This window comes from Engraulis encrasicolus, chromosome 18, assembly GCF_034702125.1.
Source record: "Engraulis encrasicolus isolate BLACKSEA-1 chromosome 18, IST_EnEncr_1.0, whole genome shotgun sequence".
Classification (NCBI taxonomy): Eukaryota; Metazoa; Chordata; class Actinopteri; order Clupeiformes; family Engraulidae; genus Engraulis; species Engraulis encrasicolus.
In genome coordinates, this window is record NC_085874.1 from 40,606,046 (window position 1) to 40,626,045 (window position 20,000).

A 20,000-nucleotide genomic window follows, 5' to 3' on the forward strand; every position below is an offset into this window, starting at 1 on the left:
TGGAGGAAGAGGAAGAGAGAGAGAGGGGCAGAGAGAGAGGGGAGTGGGAGAGACATGGTGGGAATGAGAGGGGGGGGGAGATAGATAGATAAGAAAATATAGATACGAAAAATATAGATATGAAAAGTATGAGGCAACGTAGAGAGAGAGGGACAGAGAGAGACAGAGAGGAAGGAAATGATGGATACACAGCATGAGCACAGAGAGATAAAAAGGCGGAGAAGTGAAAGACAGAAATAGACAAAGAGGACAAAGAACAAAAACACAGTAATCAGAAAATGATGGCTACAGTACGGCACCACACAAAGGCAAAGTGCAGTAACTACACGTTTGTCAAAATTGAGTTTAGACTGAATTTGGTCTTCATTACATTACATTGCACTTGCACTTGGCTGACACTTAATTTAAGCTTCATTTATTCAAAGCGACTTAGAACTATTATTTTTCAGGGTATTTGTTACAGTCCCTGGAGCAATGTGGGGTGAGGTGCCTTGCTCAAGGGCACTTCAGCCATGGATAGAGATGTAGGGAGAGGTCAGGGGGGATTTGAACCGGCAACCCCTAGATTGACAGACCAACTCTCCAACCACTAGGCCACGGCTGCCCCACCTTTATCTTGTGACAAAGCTGAATGCTGCAACTGTGTTTCGTTTTAGAGATATTGCCTTGTCAAATTGGCAGTAACTACAATATCCAACCTAATACCCAATACTTTGAAGTCCTGTATTCTCCGTTTCAAAGCTGGCATTTTTACTACACTTTGCCTTTATACTAGGGCAGTATAATGGTAGGAAAGTGGATGAGCATTCCAAGGCAGTCGACTGGTGGGTTTGGGTTTCTTACCATGCCAAATGAAGGCTGAGCGCCCATATAAGGAGAGCCCCCTAGGGAGCCTGCCTACAGGTGGTAGGACGGGGTGGTGGGGGTGGGGGAGGGGAGGAGAGGAGGAACGGACGGGACGTTACTGACAGAGACAAAACAACACAATGGAAAACTAAAGACACAGTCACTGATATACCACACTGGGACATACTGCACACACAGCACAGCAAATACACGGACACACAGAAGAAGACAAAGATGCAGGCAAAAGGTGCGGTGACGGAAACAGACTGGAGAGCTGGGTGCTGTTTTGATTTAGACTTCTGGGCTGCGTTTCTAGACAACATTGTCGCTAATTAAGTTAGCAACTTGCTTGGTTCCAATGCAAATTCCCATAGACAACCAAGTAACTTTTTAACTGGTTAGCAACGATGCTTTCGAGAATCGGGGTCCAGGCTGCACTCCTTCCTTGTTTTCCTGGCCAAGCTGAACTGATGTCTGCCGGCCGTCGTTAGTAAAGACTTCATTGCGATTCAATGACACACACATGCGCAAGCCCAATGAATACAGCAGCACTTTTGCCACATCAAAGCTACGTAGGGTGACTGTCTGTCTGTGCCACCCGAATGAAGCAAAGGAACAGCAGTAGCTGCATGGAATAAGGCCTACATTAGCAGTGTACTGGCACACAGTGTTAAGTGTGTCTACGCGTTTTTCAATGTTTTAAGCTCTAACTGCTTAATCGACTGTGGGAAAATGTTCCGTATGGGAAGAAGCCATTTGAAACTTCTCAATGGAATCTGTATGATTTGGCAGCATATAATATATATAATCAAGGGTCACCGCTCATCTGTAATGAAGGTGCAGGATTTTGTTGATATTTCTAATTAGGAAAGGAAACATTTTCAGTAATTGGCTTTACAGATATCCGGTCAACGCCTCTTTTCAACTGACATTCACAAAAGAATTTGGAACGCCACCGGAAAGAGGGCATAATATAGGAGAGGCCCGAGGCCTCGAGGCCCGAGGAGCAAAAAGGAGAAGGCAGCACATGATAGGCTCCATGCCATGCTGAAGGTCCACACCATGCTCCAGCTGCACCAATCAACACACAACATTTACCATGGGACCGCCCCACTGGGGAGGAGCTACCTGAGGAGATGACCAGTTGGCTCCGCCTGCAGCACCGTCCGCCCTATTGTGACACACAGGAAACATTGACCAATCAGAGGCTTTTAGAATGTCTATTCAGGTGATGTTTACACGTATCCGGATATTTTTAAATGCAGATTTTTTTTTTCATCGGTGTACGTGTAAACGAAACATGTGGATAAAAATAAAAGCTCCATTGTAACAGGTGCGTTTTTAGCCCCCTAAATTAGCCTGATTAACCATCCAAAATGTGAGACTGGATGTGTAATTTAGTCTGGCTCCGATTAACGATACATCCGAAGATTGTTGATGAGAACAATCTGTTGTTTTTCAACCTGTGCCTATAAGCCGGCGCTCTGACCAATCAGCGATCTTTCTCTTTGATGTGCTTTCCCAACGTTGTGAGATTCGTTGTCACTCCCTCAAAACCCCGGCAGGGCCATTAAAGCCGGATTTTTTATATGGAATAGAAGGCCAAAACCAATGTGTTTTCAAAAAGATCCATATACGTGTAAACAGCTTCTCACTTTTGATTTGTTCTCCGTTTGTTATGTGCAATTAATTCAGTGTGTTATACTGTACCTACTCCTACTGCACCGTACATCAGATCATTTCACAAGTGGCATAGAAGGCAGTTTAACCCTGTGAAACCTGAACCATGAAAGCAATGAGAGAAAATTATATATTTTTGGAATTTGCTTCAATATTGGTCCCTTATAAGAAATGTAAAAAAAAAAAATCAAAATTTTGTTAAGGTCACTGAGATATTTGATGCATCATATATGATGCATCAGGCTTTAAAGGGAATGAAAATTCCAATTTCATGACCATTGAAAAATGACTTTTAATGCATTTGCATCTTTTTTTTAATTTAAAAAAGTTGTCAGACAATTTAATTTGAGGATTATCTTTAAATATTTAGTGAGATCCTGCCATTTTTTTAAGCCTATCCTTGTTTTAGCAGGACCATATTTTACATTTCCCACAGCCTGGTTGGGTAATTTTTTAAAATCTATGTAAAAACATAGCTGATCGAATGCTTAACAACCTATTTATGAGTGTAATATAGATCATTATTCATTTTTGATGTGTAATTATTTGAATATATGGGTCCATTACTGCAATTGGACCATTTTTCCATTCACTTCAATGCATTTTTTACGAGATCATAATTTCAACATTTTGCATTACATTTTCAAAATCGCAAGTAAAACGTGTTTCTTAAGGCAATATCTTTGTCTTGAAGTAAAACAACTTGTGTGTTTTGTTAAACGATCGTCGTGGTATGCTTTGTAAGTTTCCCTATGGAGCAAATGCATTGATGGCTGACTTCCTGCCACCGCCGGATGGTGCTTATATGTTTCATCAGTTTTAGCACGATCTCTCTGCAACACGGTGTAAAAATATAAACTCTTCCTTGATTAATTGCACAAAGCAAGTGTTCAAATTAAAGGATGTAGAGTTATATTTCGGAAATTTGTACACAAACCTTTTGCAATTTGTCGATATCTCAGCGTCGGTCAGGGAAACCGCTTCTACTCCATTTTTGCATTTTTCGCCGAGCTGTGATCAACTTGTTGTTGACCGCTGCTCTCTTGTGGCGGTTTCCGCGTACTGCAGGACGTTTGGAAATGACACGCAGGATGTTTTTGAGATGGATTTTTTTTTGTGTCAGCGTGGAGAGGGCTTTGAATTTGATGCATCATAGATGATGCATCCGGCGCGATAGGGTTAAAATGTAATGTGAGGGGGGCGCTGTGGCGCAGTGCGCTAAGCCCCCCACATTTGGGCTTACATTGTCCACGGGGACCCCAGTTCTAATCCGGCCGGGGTCATTTCCCGGCCCTGCCCCATCTCTCTCTCCCAATCATTTCCTGTCTACTCTCACACTGTCCTATGATAATAAAGGCCAAAAAGCCCCCCAAAAATACATTTAAAAAATTATTTTAAGTGATTAGGAAGTACCTCATATCAAATGACAGTGATAAGAGTGAATGTAAATTGATTGAGGTGTAAACATTTTGGGTCAGTTTCAGAAAATTGCTACATTTGTGTGTTACATAATTGCTACAGTTAATGTGACTCATTTCTCTGGATCTCAGTTGGGAAGCATTGACTATGTGTGTGTGTGTGTGTGTGTGTGTGTGTGTGTGTGTGTGTGTGTGTGTGTGTGTGTGTGTGTGTGTGTGTGTGTGTGTGTGTGTGTGTGTGTGTGTGTGTGTGTGTGTGTGTGTGTGTGTGTGAAAGAGAGAGAGAGAGAGAGAGAGAGAGAGAGAGAGAAATAGATAAAGAGAGATAAAGAGAGAGAGAGGGAAAAAGAGAATGGATCCAAGGAGCTTACGGTTTCTGGTTCCCCATGTTCAGATCTGATGGAGAGAAGTGCAACACGTCAGAACACTTCAACACGAAAAAAATCAACATTTTTATTATTATCATCATCATTATTATTATTATTATTATTATTATTATTATTATCATTATTATTATTATCATTATTATTATTGTTATTATTATTATATTAGTTTAGTTTTGTTGGAATGGATTTAGTGGAGTAGTGGTGACATAAAAGGTCTTGGTGTATTGATAAAGGACATCATTTGTATCTGTGCTGAGTGTGTAGATGTGTTCATCTACAGGGCAGTATCAACACACACAGAGAGAGAGAGAGAGAGAGAGAGAGAGAGAGAGAGAGAGAGAGAGAGAGAGAGAGAGAGAGAGAGAGAGAGAGAGAGAGAGAGAGAGAGAGTCTGTGTGGGTGTGTCCTTTTGTGTCTGCGTATGTCTGCCTGTGTGTCTAACCATGGTTCTGTCTGTCTGCCTCTGTGTGTGTGTGTGTGTGTGTATGTGTGTGTGTGTGCGTGTGTGTGTGTGCGCGCATGCGTGTGTGTGCGTGTGTGTGTGTTGACACTCACTGCTGGCCAGGTTAGCCATGGTAGCATCCAGGTCAGGCTTGACGGGAGAGGCGGCCATGGGGGAGGCGCCCGCCTGGGGGGCTAATGCCGGCATCAAGACATCACCCAGGCCATCAAAAGCTGAGGGGGGAATAGGGAGGAGTGTGTATGTTGGATGTGTGTGTGTGTGTGTGTGTGTGTGTGTGTGTGTGTGTGTGTGTGTGTGTGTGTGTGTGTGTGTGTGTGTGTGTGTGTGTGTGTGTGTGTGTGTGTGTGTGTGTGTATTGTGTATTGTGTGTGTGTGTTTTGTGTGTGTGCGTGTGTGTGTTTTGTGTGTGTGTTTTGTGTGTATGTGAGTGTTTTGTGTGTGTGTGTGTGTGTGTGTGTGTGTGTGTGTGTGTGTGTGTGTGTGTGTGTGTGTGTGTGTGTGTGTGTGTGTGTGTGTGTGTGTGTGTGTGTGTGTGTGTTTGAGAGGGTGGGGGTGGAAAGTAATGTCAAACAACAAAAAGAGCAGATATCGAGCCACTTATGATTATCATAGTTTCATGGTTTACCATGTCAACACACACAGATTAAATGAAATGGCCTATCAATGGCCCTATCAACTGAGCCACAAAACTGTCTAAATGATCCGTCTAATCTAAACTAAAACTATAAGCTGTAAACTAAGACTATAAACTAAAACAATAAGGTCTGTTTTCACAGTACATATACAACAGCAGCACACACTATAACATGACAAAGGCACAGCACAGCACTAATTTCACATCAACACAACCAAGCACAGTACATCTGCACACAGAGAGACACACAACCACTAGCTATTTCACTAGCCATGAGGAGGACTATTCTGCCCTTTGCTAACTAGGGCTATATAGCATACGTATCAGCTACAAATACTGCGCAGGGGTCAACGCAAGTCAGCAGAGCTTCCAGTCACTGAATAGGCCAAAATGACTGAACGTGAAAAGGTGAAAAGGACTCCCGAACTTAACAATCTATCCTTAAAGGAACAGTCCTCTGGCTTTTCAGGCAGGGTAGGCTAAATGAGTCTGTTGCTAGGCCACATGAGGCGCTACAAGAGTCTGTAGACAGTGAAGGGTAATCTGGATTCAGAAGCTACAATCCAGTGCCACAGATTCCACAGAACCACAGTGCTACAGAACGACTTGGTTTTACCTGTCCAAATGTCCAAATTGGACAGGGAAAACTTAGCCTGGTCCTGACCATCCCATAATGCTAGCATTTCTACTACCAAGTTTACTCTCAGTTCTGGTTTGAAATGATTGGACAGCTCTCACCCAATCGCCGACAGTTACTCAACAACAACATAGCGCAGACGTTTACGTCATCGTCATGAGCGTCCTCCCCCTTTCACCCCCACGTGGGGGGCTTATTCGCTTATTTGCTGTTTTTTCGGGAGGGCCAGATACTGCCGGCCAACATCGCTCCACAGAAAAGAGTTACCAGACTAGTATGGAGCCAATGTTTTGGCGGAAGTACATAGGATGGCGCGCGAGGCTAGGTAAAACTACTATAGGTAGGCTGTTTGGAATATGTGGCACTGGACTGTAGCTTCTGAACCCAGGTGGCCCAACACTATCAGGGGCCTATACTACGTAAGAAGCTGGCTCAGGAGTAAACCAGGTTAAGTTAAGAGGTACAGTAAATCATCTAATAGAAGAGCCTGGAGACCTCATTTTCTTCTCCAGGCTCCTCTATCAGATGATTTACCTCTTATATTAACCTGGTTTACTCCTGAACCAGCTTCTTAGTATAGGTATATGTTAGTTCAGCGAAGCACCGCGAGCGAGCGAGGAGAGGACGGAGGAGAGGACAGCTATCTCAGCAGCACTCACCAGTCACAACAGCAGGAAGCAAGCAATGACCCAGACCAAAAGGCGCGATGGAGAGACGGAGAGAAAGAAAGAAAGAAAGAAAGAAAGAAAGAAAGAAAGAAAGAAAGAAAGAAAGAAAGAAAGAAAGAAAGAAAGAAAGAAAGAGAACGAGAGAGATTTGGGGCGAGTGAGAGAGAAAACATAGAGAGAGAGAGAGAGAGAGAGAGAGAGAGAGAGAGAGAGAGAGTGAGAGAGAGAGAGAGGAAGAGAAAGGCAAGAGACAAGAGAGAGATGGAGAGAGAGAGACAGAGAGGAAGAGAAAAGGGGCGGATAGAGGAAAGTATGGAAAGAGCAGAAAGAGAAAGATGAGAGGACAGCATGGGAGAGCAAATGATGTTTTACGAAAGAAACAAAAAAAAGGAGAAAAGAGGGAAATGTGAGCAGAAAGAGGAGACCTGTCCCCAGGCACCGAAGGCATATCATCTTTTCCATTATTACTATTATTATTTTGTTTCATTAACAGAATTCAACATAAGGACAGAGGGAAAACAAAAACAAAAAACACAAAACTATGTAAGTAAAAAAAAATATGGCCAGGCGGACAGAAAAAAAACACACACGATGGTTTGCATCCTTGCGCTTGCAATGCTCAATGGGGATTTGCAGGCTGATGAAGGAAAGGAGACCCAACAACACCACCACAGCCACAAAGGCACACAACAACGACGACAACGAGAAGAACAGAGGGGGTTGCTAAGAAGAAGCTGGTTCAGGAGTAAACCAGGTTAAGTTAAGAGGTAAATCATCTAATACAAAAAGCTCTTCTATTAGATGATTTACCTCTTCACTTAACCTTGTTTACTCCTGAACCAGCGTCCTAAAATAGGCCCCACTGCATGAAATCTCATGAAAACAACACGACTCTTCACAGGTCAATGGGGAGTAGGGACTCACTCCCCTCCCCTCCCATCAGGATGAGTGGGACAGAACACTGAGTGTGCACCACCGTACATACAAGAACAAACGATAACACTTTACTTGACGCCGATGTCATAAGCATGTCCTAGTAGTGTCATAATGGTGTTATGTATGTGTCATAAACATTATGTCCATGTCATAAAAATGTTATGACTGCTGTCTTTTCCATAACCGAATGTCACTTAAGGCCAACGGTCATAAAATGTTTATGACATGGACATAATGTGTATGACTTATCTATGACTGTGTCATGACACTATTATGACACTGTAATGACATGCTTATGACACCAGCGTCAAGTAAAGTGTTACAAGAACAAACTGGACGGCATTGGCGGACTTGAAGATGGCTAAAGCACAATACCAACCAGTACAAAATAAGAAACGAATGACCAGATGCAACCATGTAGAGTAAATGTATTACACAGACGTTAACACTTATACAGGCACACACACACCCACACACAGGCGCGCACACACGCACACAACAAAGTTTACCCAAATCATACAATAATGTATGTTTTGCATGTTAAAAAACAGACATTTACAGACCTGTGCGCACGAGTGTGTGTGTGTGTGTGTGTGTGTGTGTGTGTGTGTGTGTGTGTGTGTGTGTGTGTGTGTGTGTGTGTGTGTGTGTGTGTGCGTGTGTGTGTGTGTATGTATGTGTGTGTGCTCGTATTTGTACTGTATCTGTGTGTGTGTGTGTGTGTGTGTGTGTGTGTGTGTGTGTGTGTGTGTGTGTGTGTGTGTGTGTGTGTGTGTGTGTGTGTGTGTGTGTGTGTGAGTTCGAGAGTCAACAGTCAACACTACACACTAGAGTACAGTGTCACCCGAGTACGGAGGGCCACTCACCCGACATGAGGTCAGCCCCTGCACTAGGGGGCGCTGCTGCTGCTGCTCCTGCGGCCGGCTGGGCATCTCCACTTCCTGCTGCCGCTGCTGGGGCTGCTGCTGCTGAGTCGGCTGCTGGGGCTGTTCAAGGACCAATGACGAAGAAGCACAGAGCACCACCGGCCAATGACGGCCCAGCACAGAGCACCGTCAGCCAATGACAGAGCAGCACAGAGCACCGCCAGCCAATGACGGAGCAGCACAGAGCAGCACGACCAATAGCAGAGCAGTAGAGTGGGACGGGCGCAGTCAGGGCACAGCAGGTCCGCCAGTGCAGCGTGTGATGAGGGCAGAGAGGGGTTAAGAGTGAGCACCTTCAGCTCTACACCACACAGACAGGAAGGAGACAGAGGACCACCGTCAGTTTACAGCAGTTTTATAGTCAAAGAGCACATGCATTTGCACACAGGACGCATGCACACACTCACACACAGATACACGCACACACACAGACCCACGCACACACCACGCACGTACACACACACATACACACACGCACACACACACACACACACACACACACACACACACACGCCAAACCGTTTCTTAATGATTTTATGAACACTATAGACAGCTCTAATTTTAGAATGTTTTCTAAAAGCCTCTGAAGGACATGGCCATCAAAACATGTCTCCAAAGTAGAAGACCCATATACAGCACAGCACAGGTGTACCAATATAGAAGATTCATATTCAATCTTCGCATCCCACCCAATCCTATCCTATCCCCAAGGGCCCTTACAGCCTTGAAACGAGGCCAGGGATTCAGTCAGTCTATTTTCTGAACATGTGATAGCTTGGGCAAATCACTTGAGTAGAACTTAGACTGTATAGTAGCAAAATGTATAATCGTTGGTAAAAAGCTGAGGCACATTAGGACGCACAATTAATGTACTGATGATTAAAAATAATAATAATTTTGATTATGGTCATGATCAAGGTGAATGAGAAAAAAAATATGGTCGATGTATAAATATACCACAGCAAGCCAAGGAAACATAGACATAATTTCACACCATCAGAAGAAAGTTATTATTTTGTATTGATAAGTGGTCATTTTTTTTTAACTCACAAACGACAGCCCACACACAAAACAAAGGAAATCCCACTCTATACACAGTGTTATAGCACAGCACACAAGGGTTGGGGTTGAGGGGGGCAGTGAGTTGCCCCTGGTTACCCACCCCCAAAGAGGTCTGCGGCTGCACCTGCGCCTCCCCCAGGAGCAGACAACGCAGGGGCAGGGGAGGAGAACATGTCTAAAGAGGGTGACATGCACGTAGGTACACACACACGCACACACATAATATAAACAAAAATAAAGTAGTCATTAAAACCTTATAACACACCTGAGCACAAATACACTCATACGCACGCACACTCACACACGCACGCACATGCACTACAAACAAAGGAAGTGGTCATTAAAACCAGATAACACAATCAATAACAACAATTATCAAACATGGATTTTTTTTTTAAGTCTGAAATTGAAGGAGCCCAAAAATATGTTAAGAGGTGGGATGAAGGAAAAAAAGAGAGAGGACATACTGTATAAATGAAAAAATAGGTTACAAAACAAAAACAGTCCCAATAGCCTAGGACAAACAGCCATGGAAAAACAAGGGGACAAAAAGGCAAATATATGTAAATGTTAAAGGTACACTGTGCAGGAAATGGTCAAAAAAAGGTACTACAACTACAGGCCTACTGCTCATTGAAACTTGGCTAACTATTGCCAAATTTGATCTTTTCATGAAAGTTTACTAAGTAATAAACTAATATTTTATAGTATGACTAATGTACAGTCATTTTTGCAGCTAAAAATGGTTATTTCTAGAAATTCAAAATGGCGGACCATGGAGAAGATCCCCCTTTTCATGTATGGAAAGTGCAATTTTTCCAGTCATAATGAATACTTTTTGAAGACTTTGATGGTGGTGCTAAGTATTCATGAAAAATGTAACATTAGTGGATGGGCAGCATGAATTTTGGAAATAAACAACTAAAAATCTCACACAGTGTCCCTTTAAGGAGTTATCATCAAATAACAACATGGCATCATAAAAGTAGGTAAGATAACACGTCGATTTGAACCGTCTATTGCGTTTGTGCAAGAAACCTTTTGCATGTTCACTCTTGCTTCACAACGCCTTGTGACAGGTTAGATTTCAGGATGATTTTGGTCTGGGCACAATTTCACAACAAATATATCCCATTTCCCTTGCTTGTTTCGCTGTTATTAGCAAAAGTAAAGCGGCAGAAACGTTCCTTGACTGACAGGTTAGGGTTAGGGATGGTTTTGGTCAGGGCACAGCAGAGCATTTTCACATTTAGCAACAGAAATTCGCTGTGGAAACAGAATTTTTGGGAAAAAAAACTCCTGTGTAAACCTCGCCACGTGACAGAAGTGCTTTTCCGCTGCTTTGAGGACTATGATTTTACTTGCAAAGGCGTCGCACCTCAACGCGGAATGCACTGGCGTGAGATACATACGCCCTTACGTGATGCCAGTATGCAAATACAGACATCTCTAGTGAAGAGGAGCAGCGCAATGGAAAATATTCACAAGTAATGCTATAAAAGTAAAGATGAAATTTAGAAACATTAAAAGGGAAAGAGAGAGGGAGACGGAGAGAAACATTTTATCTTTGCTTGCTTGCTCAAGGGAGGACAACAGAGATGGACAGCACAAGCAACTGAGAGAGAAAACGTGGTAGAGAGAGAGCGAGAGAGAGAGAGAGAGAGAGAGAGAGAGAGAGAGAGAGAGAGAGAGAGAGAGAGAGAGAGAGAGAGAGAGAGAAAGATGGAAACACCCAATGCTGGTTCTCCTCAATAGTCTCATGAGTCAGCCATATTTAGACCACCTTCAAACAAAGCCGTCGAGGAGGGGAGGAAGACAAAACTGAACTGATCAAGCTGAGGAGAGAGAGAAAGAGAGAGAGAGGAGAGAGAGAGATGGTGAGAGAGACAGATATATACAGTCTGTATATATATATATATATATATATAGAGAGAGAGAGAGAGAGAGAGAGAGAGAGAGAGAGAGAGAGAGAGAGAGAGAGAGAGAGAGAGAGAGAGAGAGAGAGAGAGAGAGAGAGAAACAGGAGCAAGAGCAGATAAAGACGGGTACAAAAAGTAGAGTAAGGCAGAGAGGAGGTGATAAAACTAAGATAAGGAGGGAAAGGAAATAGCGGGACGTGGTGCAAGGCACAGAGGATGGATGGAATAAAATAGAGGATGGATAGAATTAAATAGAGGATGGATGGAATAAAATAGAGGATGGATGGAATTAAATAGAGGATGGATGGAATAAAATAGAGGATGGATGGAATTAAATAGAGGATGGATGGAATAAAATAGAGGATGGATGGAATAAAATAGAGGATGGATGGAATTAAATAGAGGATGGATGGAATAAAATAGAGGATGGATGGAATTAAATAGAGGATTGAAGGGATTAAGCAGAGGATGGATTGAATAAAATAGAGGATGGATGGAATTAAATAGAGGATGGATGGAATTAAATAGAGGATGGATGGAATAAAATAGAGGATGGATGGAATTAAATAGAGGATGGAAGGGATTAAGCAGAGGATTGAAGGGATTAAGCAGAGGGTGGATGGCATACAACAGAGCAGTGGTTCCCAAAATGGGGGTCGGGACCCCTTTCGAGGGTCACGGACGTACTGTACTGAAGGGGGTTCACAGACAAAAGGGAATTGTATTACTTGTGTGGTTAATAGATGCACTGTATTTGCTGTCGTGTGGAATTCTAGCAATATTAGTAGACACACTATTAATGGAAAATCTAGCAATATTAATGGACATTAATATTGCTAGATTTTCCATTATTAGTTTGTCCGCTAATATTGCCAGGCTAGGACTATGGTGGGTGGGGGTGCCGCGAAAATATTCAAAAGTCCAAAAGTGGTTCTCCACTGAAAAAGTTTGGAAACCACTGCAATGGAGGATGTAAAGTATTAAACAGCAGCCCAGAGAGAGCTGGAGGAATGAGTGGGGTACCTGTAGCAAACAGATCATTGCTCAGAGCTGACTCCTGTTTGGTGACACCAGACTCACCAGACGGCATTGTGTCAAACAGATCTAGACACATGGAGGGATGATACACAATTATATACACGCACGCACGCACGCACGCACGCACGCACGCACGCACACACACACACGTACACACACACACACACACAGAAACGCACGCACACACACACACACACACACACACACACACACACACACACACACACACACACACACACACACATGTACACACACACACATGTAAACACACACACACACACGTACACACACACGCACACACACACATCAGACAACACAACAGTGTTGACACAAACACATAACAGCTCTCGTGATATTACTGTAAGAAATAGACAGTCGTAATGGGACCAATATGCAAGCAAAATGAGCAGAACCCACACAAACGGGAAGTGAATGGCACACACAGGAAGTGCACACAGTACATGCCCACATGCCCCATCTCACTCCACGTATTTCCAGCTAGAAAAGGGAGGATGAAGAGAAAAAGGAAAAAAGGAGGGAAGAAGAAAAGGAGTCTGAAGGCACTGTAGGTGATACACAAGAGCACAACCCTGTACATGAGAGAAAGAGAGCGAGACAGAGAGAGGGAGGGAGGGAGAGAAGGGGGGAAGGAGATACAGAGAGAGAGACAGAGAGAGAATCAGAGTGGGGGATACAGAGAGAGAGCTAAAGAGAGGGAGGAAGGGAAAGAGAGGGGGGAAGGAAATACAGAGAGAGAGACAGAGAGAGAGAGGGAGAGAGGGGGATACAGAGAGAGAGCGAGACAGAGAGAGGGAGGGAGGGAGAGAAGGGGGGAAGGAGATACAGAGAGAGAGACAGAGAGAGAATCAGAGTGGGGGATACAGAGAGAGAGGGAGGAGGAAGAGACAGAGAGAGAGACAGAGAGAGAGGGGGAAGATACAGAGAGAGAGAGATGTTCAGGCGTGAATGCAGTGAGAAAGTTAAAAGGTGAAACTGCACACCACTGCAAATCACAAAGCTGAGCTCCCCCGCATCCACAAACCCCAGTGGTGTAGTGGGCGCGGTACGTGGGGGTACGCAGTCCACCCACTTCTCCTGAAGTGAGATTTTTTTTTAAATCTTCTGCCCATGTTTGAATACAAAAAGGAATGATTACATAGCAGTATTGCAGGTGATTGACCAAACAGATGAAAACGGGGAAGCAATGACAGTAGATTAAGGACAGTTGGGAGGGTTTGACATGATAAGTTGCTTAATTATTTGATGACGCTAAAAATATGTACCCCCACTTTAAAATTCCCCACTACACCACTGACAAACCCTACACTGTAAACCTTTGCAAGGTGAGTTGCCCTGCTGCCTAAAGTTTAAGTTAAACCTACAAACTTACAAACTTAAGGCAGCAGGGCAACTTACTTTTTTTACGTTTAACTGGCTGCAATGTTTTACAGTGTAGTCTAGGTCTGTTCATCCGCAAGTCATCTCCCCCCATTGCTTTTGACCTGACTAGAAGCAACGCTGAAGGTGTTGCGTTACTAGGAGGGCACAGCCTGGCTAACACCACAGCACAGCACACCCCACCGCAACGCACCGCACCGCACCACACCGCACCACACCGCACCGTGCCACGCCACACCACACCACAGCACACCCCACCGCACCGCGGCACACTGCACCACACCACACCACACCACCACACCCAAAAGGCCACTGCACTGCACCCACCACCAGCCAGCCGCCTTTTAAAATTATTGTTAGTCTTTTTTTTACCGCTGAACAGCTGTGTGGAGGGGGAGACGGCTGCCTGTGCCTGCACAGGGCCGGGTGGCGGGGGAAGTGGAGGGGCGAGACTGCTGAGGGGACCACCAGCTGGTGGCACCAGCGAGGCAACAGCAGAGGAGGCGGAGGTGGAGCCGTCGGTGGTGGTGCTGGAGGAGGAGGAGGACAGGGCAAACAGGTCCATCTGAGGAGCAGGGGGCCGAGGAGGAGGAGGGTTGTGGGCCGCGCCAGCACCAGCACCAGCACCAGCACCAGTGCCAGTGCCAGCGCCGGGCTGACCCAAGGAGCTGGCGAAGGGGTCACTGGGGAAGGGGTTGGTGCTGGAGAATGGGTCACTGCTGAACGGGTCTTTAGACCCTGTGGTGCTGCTGCTGAACGGGTCTTTGGACTCAGCCGTGCTGCCGAACGGGTCTTTGATTGGTTGTTGTTTGTTTGGAGGAAGGGGGTCGGGGGGGTTAGAAGTTAAAGGAAGATGGTGGGATTGGAGTTGGGGGATGAGGGGGAGGGAGGAGGATGGGGGGTTGGAAGGGAAAAGGTTGGGATTGGGGTGAGGGGTTGAGACACAGGTGGATATATGGATCAGGATTTAGACAGGTGAAGTATGAAGATGGATTCCGAACAAATGTTTCACAAACGAAAAGATACAACTCACAAAAACCATGTTTACAGTAATAAATAAGGCATGTGTTGACAGGTTAACTTGCAGCAGGGTCAGACAAAACTCCCAAACTCCAACCAAGGGCAAGACATTTGTTACTCTCAAGGCATCATGAACACATTTGCATTGCCCATACTGGGAGTCAACAAATGAAGAGTTCAGATGCAAAACCCCCCAAACCAGTATCTGAAGACCTGCACTTCTATATTTTTAGGGAACACCGTTGTTGGTTTGGTTTACATTCATGTACTTGATAACACATATAAATGTTTAAATTACATAAATAAAATAAAAAAATAAGCAATTTTGATAGATTTGTATGACATACCAATGAATTTTGTAAATTCATGAAATGTTTCTGAAAAGGCACTTGGCGGGTTTTCTGAACTCTTCAAATGAACATTCACATTAGAGACCAATAACATTGCCCACATATGTGACCAAATGAGGTGAGCGATCCCATTGCATCAGATACCTTCAGCTTGCTAGCTTCAAAATAATGTTAATTCACAAGTTAATAAATTTTTTCAGATTTAAAGAGGGAAACAAATGTTTTGAGAAAACAAAAAAACCCAGCAGGAAACAAACCATGAATGAAGGGAAACAGAGCCTGCTGGAAAAGAAAAAGAAAGAAAACAGAAATGGTTGAATAAATAATGAGATTGAGTTTAGGAGTGTGGTTTTCTCCAACATTCTCAAGTTGAGAGCCTGATATAGTGCGTGCCGTGCACCCAAAGTTGTTTTTCTATAAGTATGTATCAACTGTGAAGTTGAGCTTGCCCATCCTTTCTGTACAAAACCAGCAACCTCTCCCTCGGTGGTCTCCTTGGCAACACCATAGAGCCTGTATAGCGCAAACCCCAGAAGCCGATGAGATTGGAACTATGGACCGCTTCCTCCATTCACACATCCGATCCACACGTACGCACACACACCCGAGCCACACGCACACACACAAACACACACACACACGTCACACACAGTGTCACTTTTCAATTTCTACTGTCACTCTTCTACACAATGTTCTATTCTTCTCTTTCCTTTTCTATTCTATTCATTCTGTCATTCATGTGTGCTATATATATGATATGGATGGGTGTGTGAGGTTTACTTGGCAGTGTGAATCTGTGTGGCCAGGTTATGTGTATGTATTTGAGGTTTTATGTTCTTAACTAATATCCTCAAGAATGCAATTTATTGCTCAACGAACAAGGATTGCACTTCATTTTGTTCTACTTCTTACGATGATAAATAAAAATGTTTTATATTCTATCTACTCAACATTGTATTCTCTTCTACTCCCTTCTGTGGCCCATCAGAGCAAAATCTACTTGGAATATCAGTTCTTGAACGTTGTCCTATTCCATTAATTCTGTTCTATTCTACTATAATCTTTTCCATTCTATTCTATTCTACTCTACCAAATTCTACATATTCCATCGCTCCCTTCTGTGGCCCACTAGAGCCATTTCTACTTTTGTTGTTGTGTTGTGTTGTACTGTATTCCATTGTGCTCTGCTGAATTCTATTCTACTCTACGGTATTCTACATATCCCATCATGCCGTACGGTGACCCACCAGAGGCAGTGGCAGCGGCGTCGGCGGCAGGAGCGGGCGTGGCAGATGAGGCCCCGCCCTCGGCTGTGGCAGGGGCGTCGGCTGCCGGAGTGGCAAACGCATCTGAAGGCCCAACCCCCCCCCCGACAGGTCACAGGTGAAAGGTGAAAGTTGAAGACGTCGGGAAGGGCACGAGGTCAGGTCACAGGCCGCAGAGAGGAAGCAGAGAGTAGTGCAGGAAACCAGGAAGAAAGAGGACAGTGAAGAGTGAACGTTAGGTACAAGGAGTGACAAGGAAAGCAGCAGAAAGTTTGAAGAAATACTGTATGACTATCTTCAATGTTTCCTAATAGTTAGGATGTAAACTGTGATTGTGCTTCCACAATTTTAGGCCACATAATAAACAATGGAACTGCATAGAAGGTTATTTTTAAGTGAATGGATGTTCATGTGAAATAAATAAGATTACCTTTCATTTCATGCAGGAAAGATGTCTGTATTCTATGACTACTGCAATATTGAGCTGTGTACTTTCAGAGTCAATGCAAATTCCATTTTCACTGAAACGTGTATGCACAATGTATGAACATAATGAAACGCCACAGCACAAATAAAATCTTCCCATAAATGCTAAGCAGGCAGCTTGCATGTTGTGTGCTGAAACAGGACAGACATCAAACGGAAATGAAACAGACACCTGAGAGCGTGAGAGCGTGAATGAAAGAAAGAAAGGGGCTTTCTATCTAAGGCAGTTGGGTGTTTGGTGGGAGTTAGACGTCAGCTTTTATCGGCGGAGGTGCGGGCAAAGATGGTAGACAGGCAGAGAGAAAATACCCCGCCAACAAACTTGCAAATGAAGACAGTGTGCGGGAGGTTCTCTTTGTTTTCTAATGCTTGTGTTTCCAGGAAGTGGCACTAGTTTAGTGTTTCTCAACAGGGGCGCCACAGCCCCCCTGGGGATGCTGGGAAGCCCTAAGGGGGCATTGAGCAGGATGCAGCTGAGTAGGGTCAGGGCTTGGCTCCCATTGTCTTATTTTATTTTTATTTTTTATTATTAGTCTATTTTATTTTTCAGGCTTAGGATTAGGTCAAGGGGGTGTTGGGGTTTTTGTTCAAAAAAGGTTGAGAACCACTGCACTAATTGAAGTAGTAGGTTAAAGCCCGCACATCTAAACGTCTGACGTGGGAGCAGGGCAAACAAATAAACAGATAAAAAGAGAAAAGTCCAACCAGGATTCAACCTGGATAGGATTTAGATTTTGCTCCCACTTATGTTTCATTTTTCTGTGACGTTTCGGGTTCAGGAGTCTTTTTATACAGGAAGTGCCACAGCATGAGGAGCTTTGGGATATCTACCATCTTTGGCATGACGTGTAAGCTGAAGCTGGGACTATATGCTATCACGAGGTGAGCTGATTCGTCACTGGAGCAAAGCAATGGCAGCAACACGCTAAAGCAAATAAAATCAGATGAAAGTGCTTTTGAAATGAATGATGCAATGCATACATTGCATCTCATGTGAATCCAATGCATTCCATGATGCATTAAAAGAAATGATAAATAAGCTTCAAATTATGATGAGAAAAACTGGCATGTTTTGTCAGATGCTATCTGACAAAACTCATCTTTCATAGATGTACTCTCGTTTTCGTTTTGTCTCCAAAACCAATACGTCGTTTTGGTCTGGAAAACTTCCTGGAGAGGTGTTCCAGCTTTCTGGCTACTGACCTCCCAGGAGATTCGATTGGCTGGCGGCCCCAGCAGAAGGAGGAGCCAAACTGCCGGCGGCCGCCTCAGCCTCCGTACCTGCACTGGCATTGGCTGAGGCCGGGGAAGGGGCGGAGTCTACCGGCTGGGAGGAGGAGTCGGGCTGTAGTGCGTCGGTGGTGCAGAGGGAACCCATCTCTAACAAGACATGCCCACAATTCCAACAGGTCGGGACGTGGGGAGGGGGAGTTATGGAAGAGACAGAGAGACAGAACCAGAGAGAAAGGAGAGGGAGAAAGAGAGGGATAGGAGGACAGAGAGAACCCAATTCCAGAACATGGGAGGGATGGGAGGGATGGGAGGTTTGGGAGGGATGGGAAGTTTGGGAGGGATGGGGAGGGGAGAGGAGAGGAGGGGATAAATAAGGCAGAGATGGACAGACAGAGGAAGAGAGGGATAGAAGGAATAGAAGAAAGGGATAGGAGGAAAGGGAGGACCAAATTCGAGGACGAGCGAGGAAAGGACAAGCAGAGTGGAGGGGAGGAGGTTGGGGTTGGGTTTTAAGGTCCAGACGGACAGCATGAGAGAGAAAAGGGAGAAAAGAGAGAAAGAAAACGAGAGAGAAAGGAAGAAAAGGATAGACAGTAAGCTCTAAAAAGAGGAGAGACTCTACTGAATGGAGATACAGACAACATGACAGACAGGACTCTAAACAAAGGGAATTAGGTAAAGGGGCAACACAGCATATCATATATCCCTGTGGTCAGAGAGTGTGTGTGTTGGTGTGTGTGTGTGTGTGTGTGTGTGTGTGTGTGTGTGTGTGTGTGTGTGTGTGTGTGTGTGTGTGTGTGTGTGCGTGCGTGCGTGCGTGCGTGCGTCCAAAAGTATCAAAGGGACAAAAATAGAATGCAGTTGAGTGTGGACAGAGAGAAGCAGTTGAAGGAGACTTGAGCTCTTTAGTGTACTGGCACACATACACACACGCACGCACGCACGCACACACACACACACAGGCACACATAGTGTGATGATCTCACCTGATCCAAGCAGATCTGAAGGCATGCATCAAGAGGGAGAATAGCAAGAGATCATTATTAGAACACAAATCCGTTTTGATAAGACTCTATTCACTACTGTTTGTTAAGACTTGGCAGTGTTTAGGTAGTCGTTAATATACGAAAATATGTGACTAGCCACAATAAAATGGGCTGTAAGCAGAAGTGTCAAAAGTAAAAGTAAAAGTTCAAAAAAGAAACACAATTTCCTTCCATCACAGCTTATTTTAGTAAATAGACATGTGTATTTGCCTTGTTACCAGCTACCTCTGCGCAGAGTGGATCAAATTTGTTAAGTTTTTAGTGTTTTACAGTAACAGCACAGTCTATCCACCTCATTAGGTGCAATGGCGTAAGTGGTGTAACAGCTATGTAATATCGTGTGCTAGTGTTGTACACCATGAATTTACTTTTACTTTAATGTTTGACACCTCTGGCTGTGAGTAGGCCTAGGGGGCATATTGAGTTAGGCATAGATTCTTATTCAGATGCAGGCATGGATGGTCAGGTCATATATAACTGAATAAATACAATTAGAAATGTGCAGTACTTATACGTATGATGCCTTCTGTTCTGTGATTGGCTGATGCCTGTGTGTATCTGGGCTGTGAATGCCCTATGGTAAGCGTTT

General features: G+C 44.2%; 1 protein-coding gene across 1 annotated transcript in view; it reads right to left on the reverse strand.

Moving 5' to 3' along the window:
* The window catches only part of snap91b (synaptosome associated protein 91b), an 85,996-nt gene that overhangs the window by 4,677 nt on the left and 61,319 nt on the right, over positions 1-20,000 (reverse strand). The window contains exons 14-21 of the mRNA XM_063223625.1: positions 19,352-19,366; positions 18,336-18,512; positions 16,629-16,730; positions 8,535-8,627; positions 4,886-5,005; positions 4,316-4,340; positions 1,945-2,017; positions 844-897 (exon numbers count right to left, since the gene is read on the reverse strand). Coding sequence (XP_063079695.1) covers positions 844-897; positions 1,945-2,017; positions 4,316-4,340; positions 4,886-5,005; positions 8,535-8,627; positions 16,629-16,730; positions 18,336-18,512; positions 19,352-19,366 — 659 coding nt within the window. The remainder of the gene's footprint in view (positions 1-843; positions 898-1,944; positions 2,018-4,315; positions 4,341-4,885; positions 5,006-8,534; positions 8,628-16,628; positions 16,731-18,335; positions 18,513-19,351; positions 19,367-20,000) is intronic.